Source organism: Hippocampus guttulatus, chromosome 3 (genome assembly GCF_054856545.1).
Source record: "Hippocampus guttulatus isolate MCC_2025c chromosome 3, RoL_Hgut_1.0, whole genome shotgun sequence".
In the NCBI taxonomy this organism is placed as follows: domain Eukaryota; kingdom Metazoa; phylum Chordata; class Actinopteri; order Syngnathiformes; family Syngnathidae; genus Hippocampus; species Hippocampus guttulatus.
Window position 1 is genome coordinate 29,280,408 of NC_141263.1, and position 14,791 is coordinate 29,295,198.

General features: G+C 56.6%; 1 protein-coding gene across 6 annotated transcripts in view; it reads right to left on the minus strand.

Annotated features, from left to right (window-relative positions):
• The window catches only part of adamts17 (ADAM metallopeptidase with thrombospondin type 1 motif, 17), a 25,030-nt gene continuing 10,239 nt past the window's right edge, over positions 1-14,791 (minus strand). For 2 of the 6 annotated variants that reach the window (XM_086108074.1, XM_086108075.1), the window contains exons 6-24: positions 12,460-12,617; positions 12,232-12,315; positions 11,081-11,238; positions 10,223-10,266; positions 9,839-9,944; positions 9,459-9,599; positions 9,235-9,385; positions 8,544-8,645; positions 7,681-7,826; positions 6,947-7,116; positions 4,806-4,933; positions 4,206-4,326; positions 3,955-4,035; positions 3,361-3,738; positions 3,134-3,269; positions 2,647-2,887; positions 2,140-2,292; positions 1,326-1,518; positions 1-1,107 (exon numbers count right to left, since the gene is read on the minus strand). In XM_086108074.1, coding sequence (XP_085964200.1) covers positions 959-1,107; positions 1,326-1,518; positions 2,140-2,292; positions 2,647-2,887; positions 3,134-3,269; positions 3,361-3,738; positions 3,955-4,035; positions 4,206-4,326; positions 4,806-4,933; positions 6,947-7,116; positions 7,681-7,826; positions 8,544-8,645; positions 9,235-9,385; positions 9,459-9,599; positions 9,839-9,944; positions 10,223-10,266; positions 11,081-11,238; positions 12,232-12,315; positions 12,460-12,617 — 2,840 coding nt within the window. In that variant the 3' untranslated portion in view covers positions 1-958. Of the gene's footprint in view, positions 1,108-1,325; positions 1,519-2,139; positions 2,293-2,646; positions 2,888-3,133; positions 3,270-3,360; positions 3,739-3,954; positions 4,124-4,205; positions 4,327-4,805; positions 4,934-6,946; positions 7,117-7,680; positions 7,827-8,543; positions 8,646-9,234; positions 9,386-9,458; positions 9,600-9,838; positions 9,945-10,222; positions 10,267-11,080; positions 11,239-12,231; positions 12,316-12,459; positions 12,618-14,791 lie in introns of those variants that run through there. The other 4 variants (XM_086108076.1, XM_086108078.1, XR_015100563.1 and 1 more) reach the window with 4 other exon arrangements.

Consider the following 14,791-nt stretch of genomic DNA (forward strand, 5'->3'; position numbering starts at 1 on the left):
TTGAGGCCGGTAGACATTTATTGTGTCGAGCACCATCAAGTACAGAAAGAACGCGAGGTACACAAAATGGCAGCTGACTCAAAACAAATATCAACAACAATCCGCAAAAATCGCCATCGTGTTAAATAACCGCAAATACAATCATAAAAATCATCATCAAAGTAAGAAGATAGCACCTTTGACGACCCTTCCGCTCTGGGAGGAGCCAACCGATGACATCATCGTGTCGCGACAACTCCAAATTTGCTGTTTGGAGTTGTGCGGAGTATGTTGTTTTTGGGGGGCGGGGGCGGTGGCTGTTCACTTCCTTCTCTTTGCAACGCACTCAGGTTGGCGTCAGTCAGCTAATTCATTAGCGCCGGAAGCGTTACGAGGTACGTGAAGCACTCCCCGATTCTGCCCACCTCCCTTAGCGACATCGGCTAAGCGCACGCGGCAACGCGGTCCGGCAACCGTTAAGAGCGGAGTAGCGTGCGGTACTGGATTATCTACGGCATCATTCATTTTCAAATTGCGTGCGGCGGAGACGCCTGCCGCGGAACGAGTCGAAGTTGCCAATGAGAAGAACTCAAACGGAGAAGGAAGGGCAGGAAAAACAAAGTCGACGTAGAAATGGAAAAAAACAAAAAAGGGACAAAAGAGACACAAGGAGAGCAAGCGATGGCACTTTCACAAGTAGAGAGGCAAAGTAGTCGTAAAAAAAGCACAAGCGGGCAGCAGCTCCGCAAATCGGGAACCGTTGTAAGAAGTGGAAAGAGAAGAAGCAGACAGGATCAACAACCAGAAATAGTCTCGAACGTAGCACCGGACAAAGCGGTTTGAGAGGAGAAGCCCAATCCGAATGGCCGCGCCGGGCGGGTTTTTGGTTTTGTTTTGCTTTCGGGTGTCCGCCAAAACATTTCCAAGTCTTCCCGTGCCGTCGGCTGTCGGTCCTCCGCCGTCACTCGGCGGCGGGCGCTCACGAAGAGGTCCGGCCGGCGTAAAAGTCTCCGCAGGTCCGGCAGCAACGTTGGTACCAGCGCACGTCCCGGCAAAGGCTCTTCTCGCGGATCACGCGGCAGTACACGGGCCACTGGTCGCCGCTCGTGCACTTGTAGGTCAGCGCGGCTGAGGTGGGGGGGGGGGCGACAAACAAAGGACGTGGCCGCAAAGGAGGACGAGTCGGACCGGAAGAAGCGGAGGCGGCAAAGCGGGCGAGAAAGCCATTCGGCGCGGCTCGGACGGAAAGGCGGAGGAGCCCGAGGAAGGCGGCAAGGAAGGAAGCGGGGAGAGGAAAGAGGCGGGGGCGGCGGGGGCGAGCCGGCGAGCGCGTCGTCCCGACCCACCTAGCCTGGGCGAGGTGATGGTGTTGCCGTCGACCTCGGCGGCCTGGCGGCGGCGGCACTCCCCCTGGGGCCGGCAGGGTCGGTAGGTGGGCGGGCGCAGGGCCGGCGGGCACTCGCTGCCGTGGCGACCGCTCACTTTGTGCATGCACTGCACCGCGCGCGACTGCAGGCCCCGCCCGCACGACGACGAGCACTGGCGGCCGCACCCAAAGACAAAAAGGCCCCGTTAGCCCGACGGCCCGATTCGGACGCGCGGTGACCTTTACAAGTGGCCCCGAGAACACAATGGGAACGCGGACCGGGAGAAAGACGCATTTGTATCGTTTGGGCGACAACCCGCTCGTCTTCCGCTTGAAGGACGGAAAACAAAAACGCGTCCTTCCCGCGCGTCGCCCTTCGGCCGCTTTGAATCCAACGCGTTCCCGCAAACGAAGACCTCGCAGGCACATGAAGCGGCGGGACCGCGATGGCCTCGTTTGCGCGTGTCGAATTTTCTCTGGCCGCTCAATGCAACTCCGTTGCATTCGGGGACGGCGCCGCCAAACCGGTCGCCTGAATTCGAGTGACGTCGTGGCGTCTCGGGACCTACGCGAGGGCCGTCCGAATTTGGGAAACGAGCCCGAGCGGGTCGAGAAAGCGAGACTTCGCATCGTTTGGATCGTGCGGCGCTCCGTCGGAGACTGTCGGGGAGCGCGCGACGGCGGCCGAGTCTCCGCGTTGGAAAAAGTCGGGTCGGGTGACCATTTGTCCAAAAAAACACGGATGGCGGGCCGCGTCCGCGCGGCGCGTGGGCTCTCCCGCCCGAAACGCGTACCTTGGACCACTGGGCGGTTTTCCACTCGAAGCAGCGCGAGTGGTCCCGGCAGGGCTCCCGGTGGGCCGGCCGCGTCAGCGGGTCGCAGCGGCCGCCGGCGTTGCCGCACGTGACGCTGCGAGTGCGCGCCCCTTGGCCGCAGCCCTCCGAGCACTGAAGTGACAACGGGAACGCCTCAGACAAAAAAAAAAAGCTTCCTGGCAAACGCGGGTGGGGGGAAGATTGGAAGACAAGTGGCGGGCGTGGCGAGCGTGCCGCTCGCTCGCCGGTGAACAACCTGCTCTCCCTCTCGGCCAATTTGATGAAATGCCGTTTCATCTCGCGGGAACTTCCCCCCCCCCCCCATTTCCTTTCCTTTCAAGACAACATTGATTTTTTAGTTTTTTTTTTAACACAGAAAGAAGAAAACTGACCCCCCCCCCACACTTTCTCAAATGTGAAAAAGAAGTGTGGATTTTTGTCATAGGAAGGGTGGCTCGATGTTGCGCAATTTGGCGAGCGACCCACCTGCGACCACTCGGAGGCTTCCCAGACGCCGAGGCAGAGGCGGCCCTCGCAGGCCTGCAGGTGCGGCGGGCGGGGCCCCGGGCAGCGGCCGCCGCCCCCGTCCTCGCCCTCCCGCTCCTCCTCCTCCTCCCCCTGCGCCTCACGCGAGCCGTCGCGCCGCTGCTGCGCGCAGAGCACCCGCCGCCGCTGCGTGCCGGGGCCGCACGTGGCCGAGCAGGGGCCCCACTCGCTCGCCGACCACCTGAAGCGCGGCGCACAAACAACATTGCCTTTCAAAGTGCGGTGAGAGGAAAGGGGGGGCGGGCTTTCCCCAGCCAAGTGGTTCGCCGCCCCGCCCGCACACCAGGAGGCCACTAGCAACTGGGGAAATAGTCCCCCCCCCTTATCCCTGTGCATGTGCAGGTGAATCTTCCCCAAGTTCCAGCGGGCGCGGAAACGCTCCTCGGCGGCGGGGAGAAAAAAGGGGACGGGAGGCTTCGGCGCGTACCGGAAGTGGCAGGGTTGAGGGTTGCACGGCCTGACTTGCGGCGGCGGCCGACGCTCGGCCCGACAGAAGGAATCGTCGGCGGCCTCGGCGGACCGGTTGGCCAAACGCACGCACGACACCGAGGTCCTCCGCTCGCCTGCGCGCGCGCCGAGAGCAGAGGAAGGCGGCCGTGTCAAAGTCGGGGAAGCGCCAGGCGCGGGCGCCGCGCCGCGCCGCGCGCGCGCTACCTCCTCCGCATTGCGCGGTGCAGGCGCTCCAGCCGCTGTGCGTCCAGACGTAGAGGCGCCGAGGGGGGCCCGGGCGCTCCGTGGTGTACTCGTAGTGAATGGCGTACGTCGGGTCGTGGAACAGCAGCACCTGGCCACGGCACAACACAGGCGCGCACCGAGCCCAGGCGGACGGAAAGCTTCGGTCGTGGCTCTTTTTTTTTGTTTGTTTTGGGGTTACCAGGAGGTGCAGCGGGGCGCGCGTGGGCCCCCGGGCCGACATTTTCTCCCACAATCCTCGCCTGACGTATCGGACGGTGGCGCCGGCCACCTGGAACTCTCCCGGGAGCTCGATCTTCCAGTCGCCGTTGATCGACTTGCCGCCGCCGTCTTTCAGGGCTGGAGCGGGCGCGGGGTCACAAGGTCACAATGTCGCGGCGAGCGAGGAAAAAAATGGGACGCGCGCGCAACAAAGGCATCTTGGCCGAGGAAATGCTGACAGCAAAAATTCAAGAAAAACATGAAAAGAAGGGACAAATTGCCACCGCCCCCGACACAAGATGGAAGGAAAAAGGACACGTTTCCCACAAGGGAAATTGCGCCAAAGTTTCTTACCCAGGAAGCTGTGCGAGGGTTTGTCCTCCACCACTTTGATCCGTCGCGCTCCGGCGGGAATGACGAGCGCCTCCACGTAGCCTGGCGCGCGCGCACACACAAGTCGCAGCAGGCGTCACGCTTTGTCCGGGACGTGCAAACGAGCCCGCGGCGGCCAAAAGAAAGGAAACTGAGCGGGCGGGGCGTGTCGGGTGTCAAGAGAAGAGTGACCAATCGGCTTTTGTCACGGGGCGACGCGGCGCGCGGCGTACCCATGCCGCCGCTGTGGTTGAAGTCTCCCCTCACCACGGCGCACGATCGTCCGTCGCCGTTGCAAACGCCGCAGGCGTCTTCCTCGGACGACGAGCCGATGACGCCGTCGCAGCCGATTTTCTGGCGGGCGACAAAGACCACGGCAACGAGAACCCAAATTCCTTCCTTTTGAAACGGGCCAAACCCGAGGACGTCGGCTCACGTCGAGATTTTTTCGCGCGGCTCGACTGACATCCCGAGGCAAAGCCGACGACGCTCAAATGCGCGGAGACAATTTTGGCCGTCGAGTCGCACGACGCTCAAGTCTTGGAAAAAAGGCTCCGATGTTTTCGGGCAGTGAGTTGCCATCTTTAGAAATCATTTTAGGAAAACGTATCACACAAAATAGAATTTTTTTTACCTAAATAGGTGTCAAAACAAAACAAAAAATGCTAATGTGCCGAAGCCAAGTGCACCGGGCAGCGATTCCCTGTCAGACCGCTAGAGGGAGCACAAGAACCGGCAGCGGCACTCACTCGGCTGCGCGTCAACCTCCGCTGGCCGCGACTCGTCCCCTTGAAACGTGACGTGACAGCTTCGTTTATTTTAGCTTAGCATACCTGGCAACTGCCGTTGACGCACAGGTCGGCCTCGTACGGACCGCACGGCGTCCCGTCCATCACCCTGTCGGCCATCAGCACGGAAATGTCACGACCCACCGGACTGCAGAACAACACGCATGGCTTCTCTAGGCGCAAACACGCGCACGCAACGAGACACACACACACACACACACACATTAAGCATGAAACGTGGAGACGCTGACACACCCTGACTCTCACAAGTATATGCCCACACATGTACACAAGGGCGCGCTCAAACACATGCACATTCTCTCTCACACGCACGCATACTAAAAACTAGTGCTGTCCAGCGATTAAAAAAGTCTGCGATTAATTGATTAGGGTTTGTAATTAATCTAATTAATCTATTTTTTAATCTCATCTAAAAATTACTGAGAAAACCCCCATTTTCATTTTAAATTCGTTACATTATTGAGGCAGATCAAAAGATAAAAGAAAAAGTGGCATTATATAATAATAATATATAATATTGCGGCCCGGTAGTCCAGTGGTTAGCACGTCGGCTTCACAGTGCAGAGGTACCGGGTTCGATTCCAGCTCCGGCCTCCCTGTGTGGAGTTTGCACGTTCTCCCCGGGCCTGCGTGGGTTTTCTCCGGGTGCTCCGGTTTCCTCCCACATTCCAAAAACATGCATGTCAGGCTGATTGGACGCTCTAAATTGTCCCTAGGTGTGAGTGTGAGCGCGGATGGTTGTTCGTCTCTGTGTCCCCTGCGATTGGCTGGCAACCGATTCAGGGTGTCCCCCGCCTACTGCCCGAAGACGGCTGGGATAGGCTCCAGCACCCCCCGCGACCCTAGTGAGGATCAAGCGGTTCGGAAAATGGATGGATGGATGGATATAATATTATATAATAAATAATTATATAATTATATAATAAGTATTTTATTGATTTATTTATTTTCAGCAGACTTGGGACAGATGCAGTCCTAGCCATTTACTTTCTGCTGTATTTGAGACTAGTCAAAGTCTGACCTGCAACCTTGAGTTTCGACCAATAGGGGGAATATCACTGTTTTGTTTGTTTTTGTAAATCTCCAAAGAATTACAAGTAAAATAGAACATCAGGTCCTTAAAAAGTGCTTCGGTGAACACATCGAAAACAGTAAGAACAATTTTCTGAGCAATATACTGTAAGTACTCAACACTGAACTCGGTTCAGATAATAAACAATAAATAAAACAGACCCTTGAATCACAGTGCTGTAAGAAATAACACTGTTCATCATGACAAACTAAAAGCGCTGAATTAAACTTCAATCACTTCTCGTAGTCTACAGAGGACACATCACCTATGGCTCGTACGTGGCGTGTTCTCGAGTTTAGTTTGCCCGAAGAGCTTCGCTACGGTCGGCTCGCTCGCTATCTTGCTCACGCTTTCGGCCGTGGCTGCGCTCCCGACTGGGTGCTTTGCATTGATGTAGGAGGCTAAATTTGAGCTGCTCCGGTGGTACGCAAACTCCTCCTTACAAATCGGGCACAACACTACCTTTCTCAATTGTGCCGCCAGGGCGTTTTTGGAATGTAAATTGTCCATTCATTGTGCGGAGAACTCTCACATGCTGCTCCATTTTCGCCTCCCCTCTCCTCTCCTCACCGCTGCTTACTAAGCCCGCCCAACTCCAATGGGAGCCAATCAGCTGATGCTAAACAAGCCCAAACATAATGGCGGCCAATCAATGTCCGCTTCAGGCTGTGACTGACAGTTGTTTCCCCACCCTCAACAACTCGGCCACAGGAAGCCAACACATAAAAAGGGATGTTAGAAAAAGGCAACCCACCGACAGAAACAATAAAGGCAGAGATTAAAATCGAGATGAATGCGATTAAAAAACAGAACGCGCTTAACAGATTGTTATTAATTAATCGCAATTAATCATTTGGCACCTCTACTAAAAACACGGCTCCACGAACACACGGACGCTGACACGCATCCACAAGGGGGCGCTCTTTGTGGCTCTCAAACACACACATTGCCCTTCAAAATAGACGTGCGCGGTCACGCGACACACACGTAGTCGATGCCGACACACGGGCACGCGCGCGCGCACGCAGACGATCCCGCGCACATCCGCGTTGGCGGCTTTGAGGCCAGTGGCGCGTGCGCGCGTGAGCATCACCATCGTTGACGACGGCGGTCAGCATGTCGCTCTTCTTCTTGCCGGCGTGTCGGTCGTAGGACAAACACTGAAGGTCCCTGAAGCTGGGCGCCCCCTTTGGGCACGGAGGACCTTCGCAGGCTTTGTGCTCCACGCTGGCTTTTTGGCAGGGGTGCCCGCCCGGTCCTGGCCTGCGCGCGGGCGCACACACACACACACACACACACACACACACACACACACACAAGCTGTTGTCATGGATACCAGTGATACTATTACCAGGTATTGATAACACGCCGATAGCTTATGGACCGAAAACGTCTCGGACACTGAAATGTGTCCATGTGACTACAAGCAGGCCGGCGTATCCTACTGCATTTAACAATTGTTTTGTTTTCCTTTGCTCGTGAAATATCCCCGCATCGCGAGTTAGAAAGCATTCTGCGGTTAGTGCTGTGTATTCATTTTGCGAATGACGCTTGTGCGAGCGCCCGTTTCGTGCTTTTGAAGCCAACTCGCTTGGGACCCGGTCGCCGCGCGTTGTCGGGAGTGAGACGTATTGCACCGAATCACCTTGAAGTTAATGCGGCGGACATGGCTTGGCGTGGCAACGACAAGATTGCTCGGCGGCGACGCAGAGTGAGCCAAAAGTCAGTCGTAGCGGGATCATCATTTCTCGTCAAACGCATGGGCTGCCGGCGGAAGAGGGCGCGACGCACGCGAGTTCAAGGCGGAGGTGCCAGTGTGGTACGCACGGGGGGTTGTCGCACTTCCTCTGTCTGAACTGGACTCCGGTGGCGCACGTGCGACTGCACATGCTCCACGGGCTCCAAGGGCTCCAGTCGCCGTCCACGTGCTGCGGGATCGGGGTCTTACTCACGCACTCCCCAGTGCGGCACCACTGACACACACACACACACACAAAAGGATGCACACACACATGTTAGACCAGAGGTGGGCAAACTACGGCCCGCGGGCCGAATCCGGCCCGTTGGTCTTTTTAATCCGGCCCGCCGAAGGTCGGTCCACAATTAAGGTTCGATGTGAATGATTGCATTCGTTTCAATTGGACTTGTAATGACAGGCATTTCACCGCCAGGTGGCGCATTGACTTGAAGTTGCAGAACACAGGGAGGGGGGGGGGCGGGATCTTTTCGACCACCTAGGACCTCTGTATCGCTCTACTTCTACTGGTCTGATCACAACCCATCTGCAGAAATGCACAGGCTAAAATAGGTCATCAACAACACTGTCGTCATTTTAAAAAAGTATATTAATACTTTCATGCTTTTGTTCTGTTGATGTTTGATATGGACTGTCAAACAAATGCAGTTTTTTAAATTTTTTAATGTACCATAGCTCGTGCTGACCTGGCCCTTCTGTCAAATTTTAAAAGTCAATGCGGCCCCCGGGCCAAAAAGTTTGCCCACCCCTGTGTTAGACACACAGACGCTACGCAAAAACACGCACATGCTCATACACACATGCTCGCCAACACCCTTGCACGCACACACGCAAGTTGACGGACATTCACAGTCACAAATGCACCTTCACGCAAACATGCGCACGCACACACACACACACCCACACAAAAGGCGAGAGAGCGCTGGCCTGCCACCTTGTCCGGTCCACACTGAGTTCCGTCCAGGGGCGGGTCCAGTTTGGTCTTGCAGGAGGCGTCGCCCTCCACCAGGCACCATAAACCGGCGCACATCAAGTGCTGCGGGACACACGCACACACGTCATCCTGGCGTCCCAAAGTCCGTTCCCGCGTTGGCCGGATCCATTGGCCGGCCTGCGTTTATCACCGCGCTCCTCGAGAGTCCGCCATGTCTCGCGCATTCCGAGTTCATCGAAGGCATTTTGGGTTGAGGCCACTCGCGGTGAGGTCGTTTGCCCACGCAAGGAGCCGCTGAACAACACGAGCGTGCGGCCGATGCGGCGAGTTCCAGTCCCTCACGGCGTGCGTTTAGCATTGAAGTTGGGATGAGTGGGCCATTTCGAAGATGAACTCGCGATTGGACACGATGGGCGAAAGGACAGACGGAAGCAATCGACGGGCGCACGGACAAGACGAACGCACAGCGGCGAGGATCGACATGACGCACGGACGAATGCGCGGACACGGCGGATCCGCCATGACGCCGGTCGGTTGCTTTCATCTGTCCTTTGGTGCTCGTTCGGGCCCGTCCGGGGCTCATCGCCGCGCCCGTTCGCGGGTCCGTCACGGCACTCGCGCGCCGGTCCGCGTTGACCGCCGCGGCGTCCGGTTTGCACGCACTCGTGGCGCGCGACGCGGGCGTAGCTACCTCCATGTCGGAGCAGAAGGTGGCGTTGGTTCCGAAGAGGATCTGACACTGTTCGTCGACGCTGTAATGCATCCCGGGAAGCTTGGGGGGAAGGCGCAGCTGGTAGCGGCTCCTCGGGTCCGTGTGCACCAGACACGCGCTCGACTTGGACCTGGCGCCGAGACACGCAGTGCAGCGCCGTCACCCGCGTAGCTCGCCAATATGCAAAGGAGGAAGGATGTCACCTGAGGAACTTCTCCAGGTCGTCGCGGCTGCACGGCGACCACGACAGGTCGCTGGGGTTGCGTCCCTTCACCCACTCGCCGGACATGATGTAGGCGTGGCCGCTGCACGAGGCGTGGTCGTCGTCGTGGCTCATACCCATGCTAGCCACACACACACACACACACACACACACACACACGCATGAGCACAATAAGTGCAGTGTTAAAAGGTCTCAACGGTCCCGTGCCATTTCTTTTTTTTTTCTATTTTTAGCCCCCCCAGCAAATCACTTTTCAGGCTCACTCAGTTGGTCTGACTTGCATTGCAGAAGCAAGAGAGCGGACTTTCCAACCGCAGGCGAGCTTGGCTCTGATCATCTGACTCTGCGATGGGAACTCACTTGTGCCCCAGCTCGTGCGCGATGGTGAAGGCCAAGTTGAGGCCGTTGTCCTCGGCCAGCACGCACTTCCGCTTGGCGCTGCACACGCCGCCCAGGTACGCCATACCTTGACACCCAAAAGGCCCGTGCCTGTTAGCCACATGCCTGTCAGCCGCATGCTAACCACCCGCCACGTGGGGCAAAAAGACGGGCGAGACCAACAACGACAACAACAAAAAAGACGTTGAGAGAAACACAAAAAGACATCAAACACAAGTCCCCCCCCCCCAAGCACGAGACTGACAAAAAGAGCCCCAAAACTGGCAAAAAGATAAAAACACATGGGCACACCAGTGTGCGTGTGTGAAAGAGTGAGAGAGAGCAAAGGACGGCGAGGAAGCTTACCAACAGTGTCACACGGTTCCTCCTTGTGCACGCAGAAGTCTGTCCTGAGACACACAAAACAACGGGTCAGCACATTCCTTCGGGAAAGCACAAACACAAGACGCTGTCCGGACACCAAAGTGGGCCTAGGATCCATTTTCGGTGGACGGCGGTGATGAGAAAGGTGCGTGACTGTGGGAGTCCACCTCACTTTTGCTTTTGGTTGCTCGCGCTTCTCGACTTCAGCGAGCGTCTGCCAAACGATGCCCTCTGGTGGTCGGGTTTACACATTGCGCCCCGATACCCTCATTTGCAGCGGTGTCCGAACTGCGGCCCACCCATCATTTTTCTGCGGCGCAGGGCATATGCGGAAAATAACAAGAGTGACATGGCCCGCAAAAAAAAAAAAAATTTAAAAATGGGGGGCGGGGGGGCGTTGACAGCGTCAGAAATGTGGCAGTCAAAAAAGATGACCGCCGTGACGATCAGGAAGGCTTTTCGAGATAGGCCGAGACGCAAATCTCAAATAGGAAGCGAATCACTTTTCATGAGCAAAATTGTTTTCCTCCCTTTTGTTGCCTCGTAGCAATTTTGCGACCGTCTCGCAGTCAGGAGCCTCAAGTAGGGTCGACCGTTGTTTGTATTTGGGCGATTGAGGCTGCAACTCCGGTTCTTCGATTCCATCGCGCTTCAGGGCGACAACTAAAATCTTCTCCCGGGAGGAGAATCTTTCCTTCGGGTGAGAGCGGGCAGCCTTCCGCGGCGGAAAAGATCCTCCCCCTGGGACCGACGCCTTCTCCCGCGGGACGAGAAGCGCCGAGAAGCTACCGGGGCCGCGCGGCCCAAGGCCAGGTCGCCTTGGTTGGGGGGCGAACCCACCTGGTGACGAACACGGCGCTGTCCACGGGCGGGAGTTGGTCCGCTCCTGCGGGCAGGCGATTGCTTCCCAGGTGGCGCCGGCCTCCAAACTCTTCGTGCTGCCACTGGCAGAAGCTCTCCAGGGAACGCTCGCCGTGGTGGCCCACCTTCAGCTTGTCCTGAGGGAAGGCGCAGAGCGGGAACCCAGAGCGTGCGGAATCCTCGCTCGAATGAAGGCCTTTGACAAGGCTCAAAGCAAGCAAGTGAACGGAAGCGCAAGAATGTCGGCGAGAAGCCCGAGTGGATGAAAAGTGGACAGAATCGGGACAAGGGGGCTGGCGGCAAAGCCCAAAAAGAGCCAAGAATGTTTCTACAGTGAAACTCCTCAACAACGATACCTACATGGGCGAAAATACCCCCTAGTGTGAAAAAAATCTTCACGCATTCACACCATTCCCACTTTCTTGCCCCCCATACAACGGAAAAAAACGCCGTTGCGTTATACGAAATCTTTTTCTCTGCCATTGCCTCGCGACGAGATTCACTACAACGAAGTCTAATCCAACAGTGACCTCTAGTGCTTCGTTCGGAAACGGCAGCAGCAAACACCACACCGGTTTCCACATGCGCAGTAGTAGTGGTCGTAGAAGTATTTGTTCTTGTTAGTTTCAGACGCAGCAAGAACGTCGCCTTGCTAAAATGGCTACAAAACGGACCTTTGGATGTCAAGCAGCTAAGACAAGAAGAGCTCCGACGCTGGAAGAGAGGGCAAAAGTGATCAGAATCAAAGACGGAGGAAGCAAAATAAAAGACATTCTCCAAGAAATTGATGTAAGTGAAAGTGAATGCAGATCGTCAATTTCGCAATTTCTTTCCCTTTTTTCTTTCTCCACTGACTATATGAGGTGTCAAATAAGTGTATGCTCATACTATTGGAATAAAAATAAAGAGTACACGTACGTTTGTGTGTGCGTGCGTGCTTACATCCGAGATCAAATTTGCTACAGTGAAAACCCCCTGTTGTGAAACATTTCTTGCTGCAAACATGATTTCGTTGTAGAGGAGTTTAACTGTATCGAGTGTTTGGGGGGGGGGGGGGGGGGGTGTTCATGCCTTCCCATCCACTCGTGACACACTTGACAGGACCGGCGCTGGTCCAAGTTGACACTCACTGGGCGACTGTGAAGCAGAACCAACTTTGTGACCCGAATGTTGATCCTCACGCCCAAACTCTGGTGCCGGAACATGTTGTACACCTGAGTCACACACACGCACACACACACATACAAGAGACGAGCACACGCTGGCCTTGAGAGCGGCCACCACCTATTCTGCGGGTGGGTGGTGGTGGGGGGGGGCATTTTTTTTAAAAAGCGGAAATGCCTTCTTGTTGCACTCACCATGTTCATGACGGTCAACAAGAACCTCTTGGCGGCGTCGGCGCCGTGGTACTGGACCATGCTGGAGTCGGCCACCAGCAGCGTTTCCACCGTGTAGGCGTCCTCGCCGGGGATGGCCGCGCGCTTGCGGCGACCTTCCTCCGTCGCCTTCTCCTCGTCTGTCAACACACGTGGCGCTTTTCATTGACAAAACTTTTTTTTCGGGCTTCGAGCTTGCCGGCCAGCGCTCCCGCCGTCCTGTTTTCATACGCCGCTCTCGCATCGTCACGCAAGATGTCGTTTGAATTTATGGGGAAAAAAGGAATTTTTGGAACCCGCCCGTATTCCTTCCAAAAAATAGATACGATTTTTTTGTTCCTGAATAACAAACGACATGGAGAACGTCCCCTCCGTGAGTCGTCACCTTACCGTGGTGGAGGGGTTTGTGTGTCCCAATGATCCTAGGAGCTAAGTTGTCTGGGGCTTTATGCCCCTGGCAGGGTCACCCATGGCAAACAGGTTCTAGGTGAGGGGCCAGACAAAGCACGGCTCAAAGACCCTTATGATGAGAAAAATATATGGACCAAGGTTTCCCTTGCCCGGACGCGGGTCACCGGGGCCCCCCTCTGGAGCCAGGCCTGGAGGCGGGGCTCGTTGGCAAGCGCCTGGTGGCCGGGCCTACACCCATGGGGCCCGGCCGGGCACAGCCCGAAGAGGCAACGTGGGTCCCCCTTCCCATGGGCTCACCACCCATGAGAGGGGCCAAAGGGGTCGGGTGCAATGTGAGCTGGGCGGCAGCCAAAGGCCCTGGCGGTCCTATCCTCAGCTGCAGAAGCTAGCTCTTGGGACATGGAATGTCACCTCTCTGGCAGGGAAGGAGCCCGAGCTGGTGTGTGAGGCAGAGAATTTCCGACTGGATATAGTCTGACTTGCCTCCACACACAGCCTGGGTTCTGGTACCAGTTCTCTCGAGAGGGGTTGGACTCTCTTCCACTCTGGAGTTGCTCACGGTGAGAGGCGCAGAGCAGGTGTGGGCATACTCATTGCCCCCCGGCTCAGTGCCTGTACATTGGGGTTCACACCGGTAGACGAGAGGGTTGCCTCCCTCCGCCTTCGGGTGGGTGGACGGGTCCTGACTGTGCATATGCACCAAACAGCAGCTCAGCATACCCACCCTTTTTGGAGTCCTTGGAGGGTGTGCTGGAGAGTACTCCTGCTGGGGACTCCCTTGTTCTGCTGGGGGACTTCAATGCTCACGTGGGCAATGACGGTGAGACCTGGAGGGGCGTGATTGGGAGGAACGGCCCCCCCGATCAGAACTCGAGTGGTGTTTTGTTATTGGACTTCTGTGCTCGCCACGGATTGTCCATAACGAACACCTTGTTCAAACATAAGGGTGTCCATATGTGCACTTGGCACCAGGACACCCTAGGCCGCAGTTCGATGATCGACTTTGTAGTTGTATCATCGGATTTGCCGCCGCATGTTTTGAACACTCGGGTGAAGAGAGGGGCGGAGCTGTCAACTGATCACCACCTGGTGGTGAGTAGGCTCCGATGGTGGGGGAAGATGCCGGTCCGTCCTGGCAGACCCAAACGTATTGTGAGGGTTTGTTGGGAGCGCCTGGCGGAATCCCCTGTCAGAAGGAGTTTTAACTCCCACCTCCGACAGAGCTTTTCCCATGTTCCGGGGGAGGCGGGGGACATTGAGCCCGAGTGGACCATGTTCCGTGCCTCTATTGTTGAGGCGGCCAATCTGAGTTGTGGCCGTAAGGTGGTTGGTGCCTGTCGTGGCGGCAACCCCCGTACTCGCTGGTGGACACCAGCAGTAAGGGATGCCGTCAAGCTGAAGAAGGAGTCCTATCGAGCCTTTATGGCCTGTGGGACCCCAGAGGCAGCTGACGGGTATCGACTGGCCAAGCGGAACGCAGCTTCTGTGGTCGCCGAGGCAAAAACCAGAGCGTGGGAAGAGTTCGGTGAGGCCATGGAAGCCGACTTCCGGACGGCTTCGATGAAATTCTGGTCCACCATCCGATGTCTCAGGAGGGGGAAGCAGTGCACCACTAACACTGTGTACAGTGGGGATGGGGCCCTGCTGACTTCGACTCGGGACATTGTGAACCGGTGGGCAGAGTACCTCTGGATTGGCAGACCGGGGTGGTAGTCCCTCTTTTTAAAAAGGGGGACCGGAGGGTGTGTTCCAACTACAGAGGGATCACACTCCTCAGCCTCCCTGGTAAGGTCTATTCAGGGGTGCTGGAGAGGAGGGTCCGACAGGAAGTCGAGCCTCAGATTGAGGAGGAGCAGTGTGGTTTTCGTCCCGGCCGGGGAACAGTGGACCAGCTCTACACCCT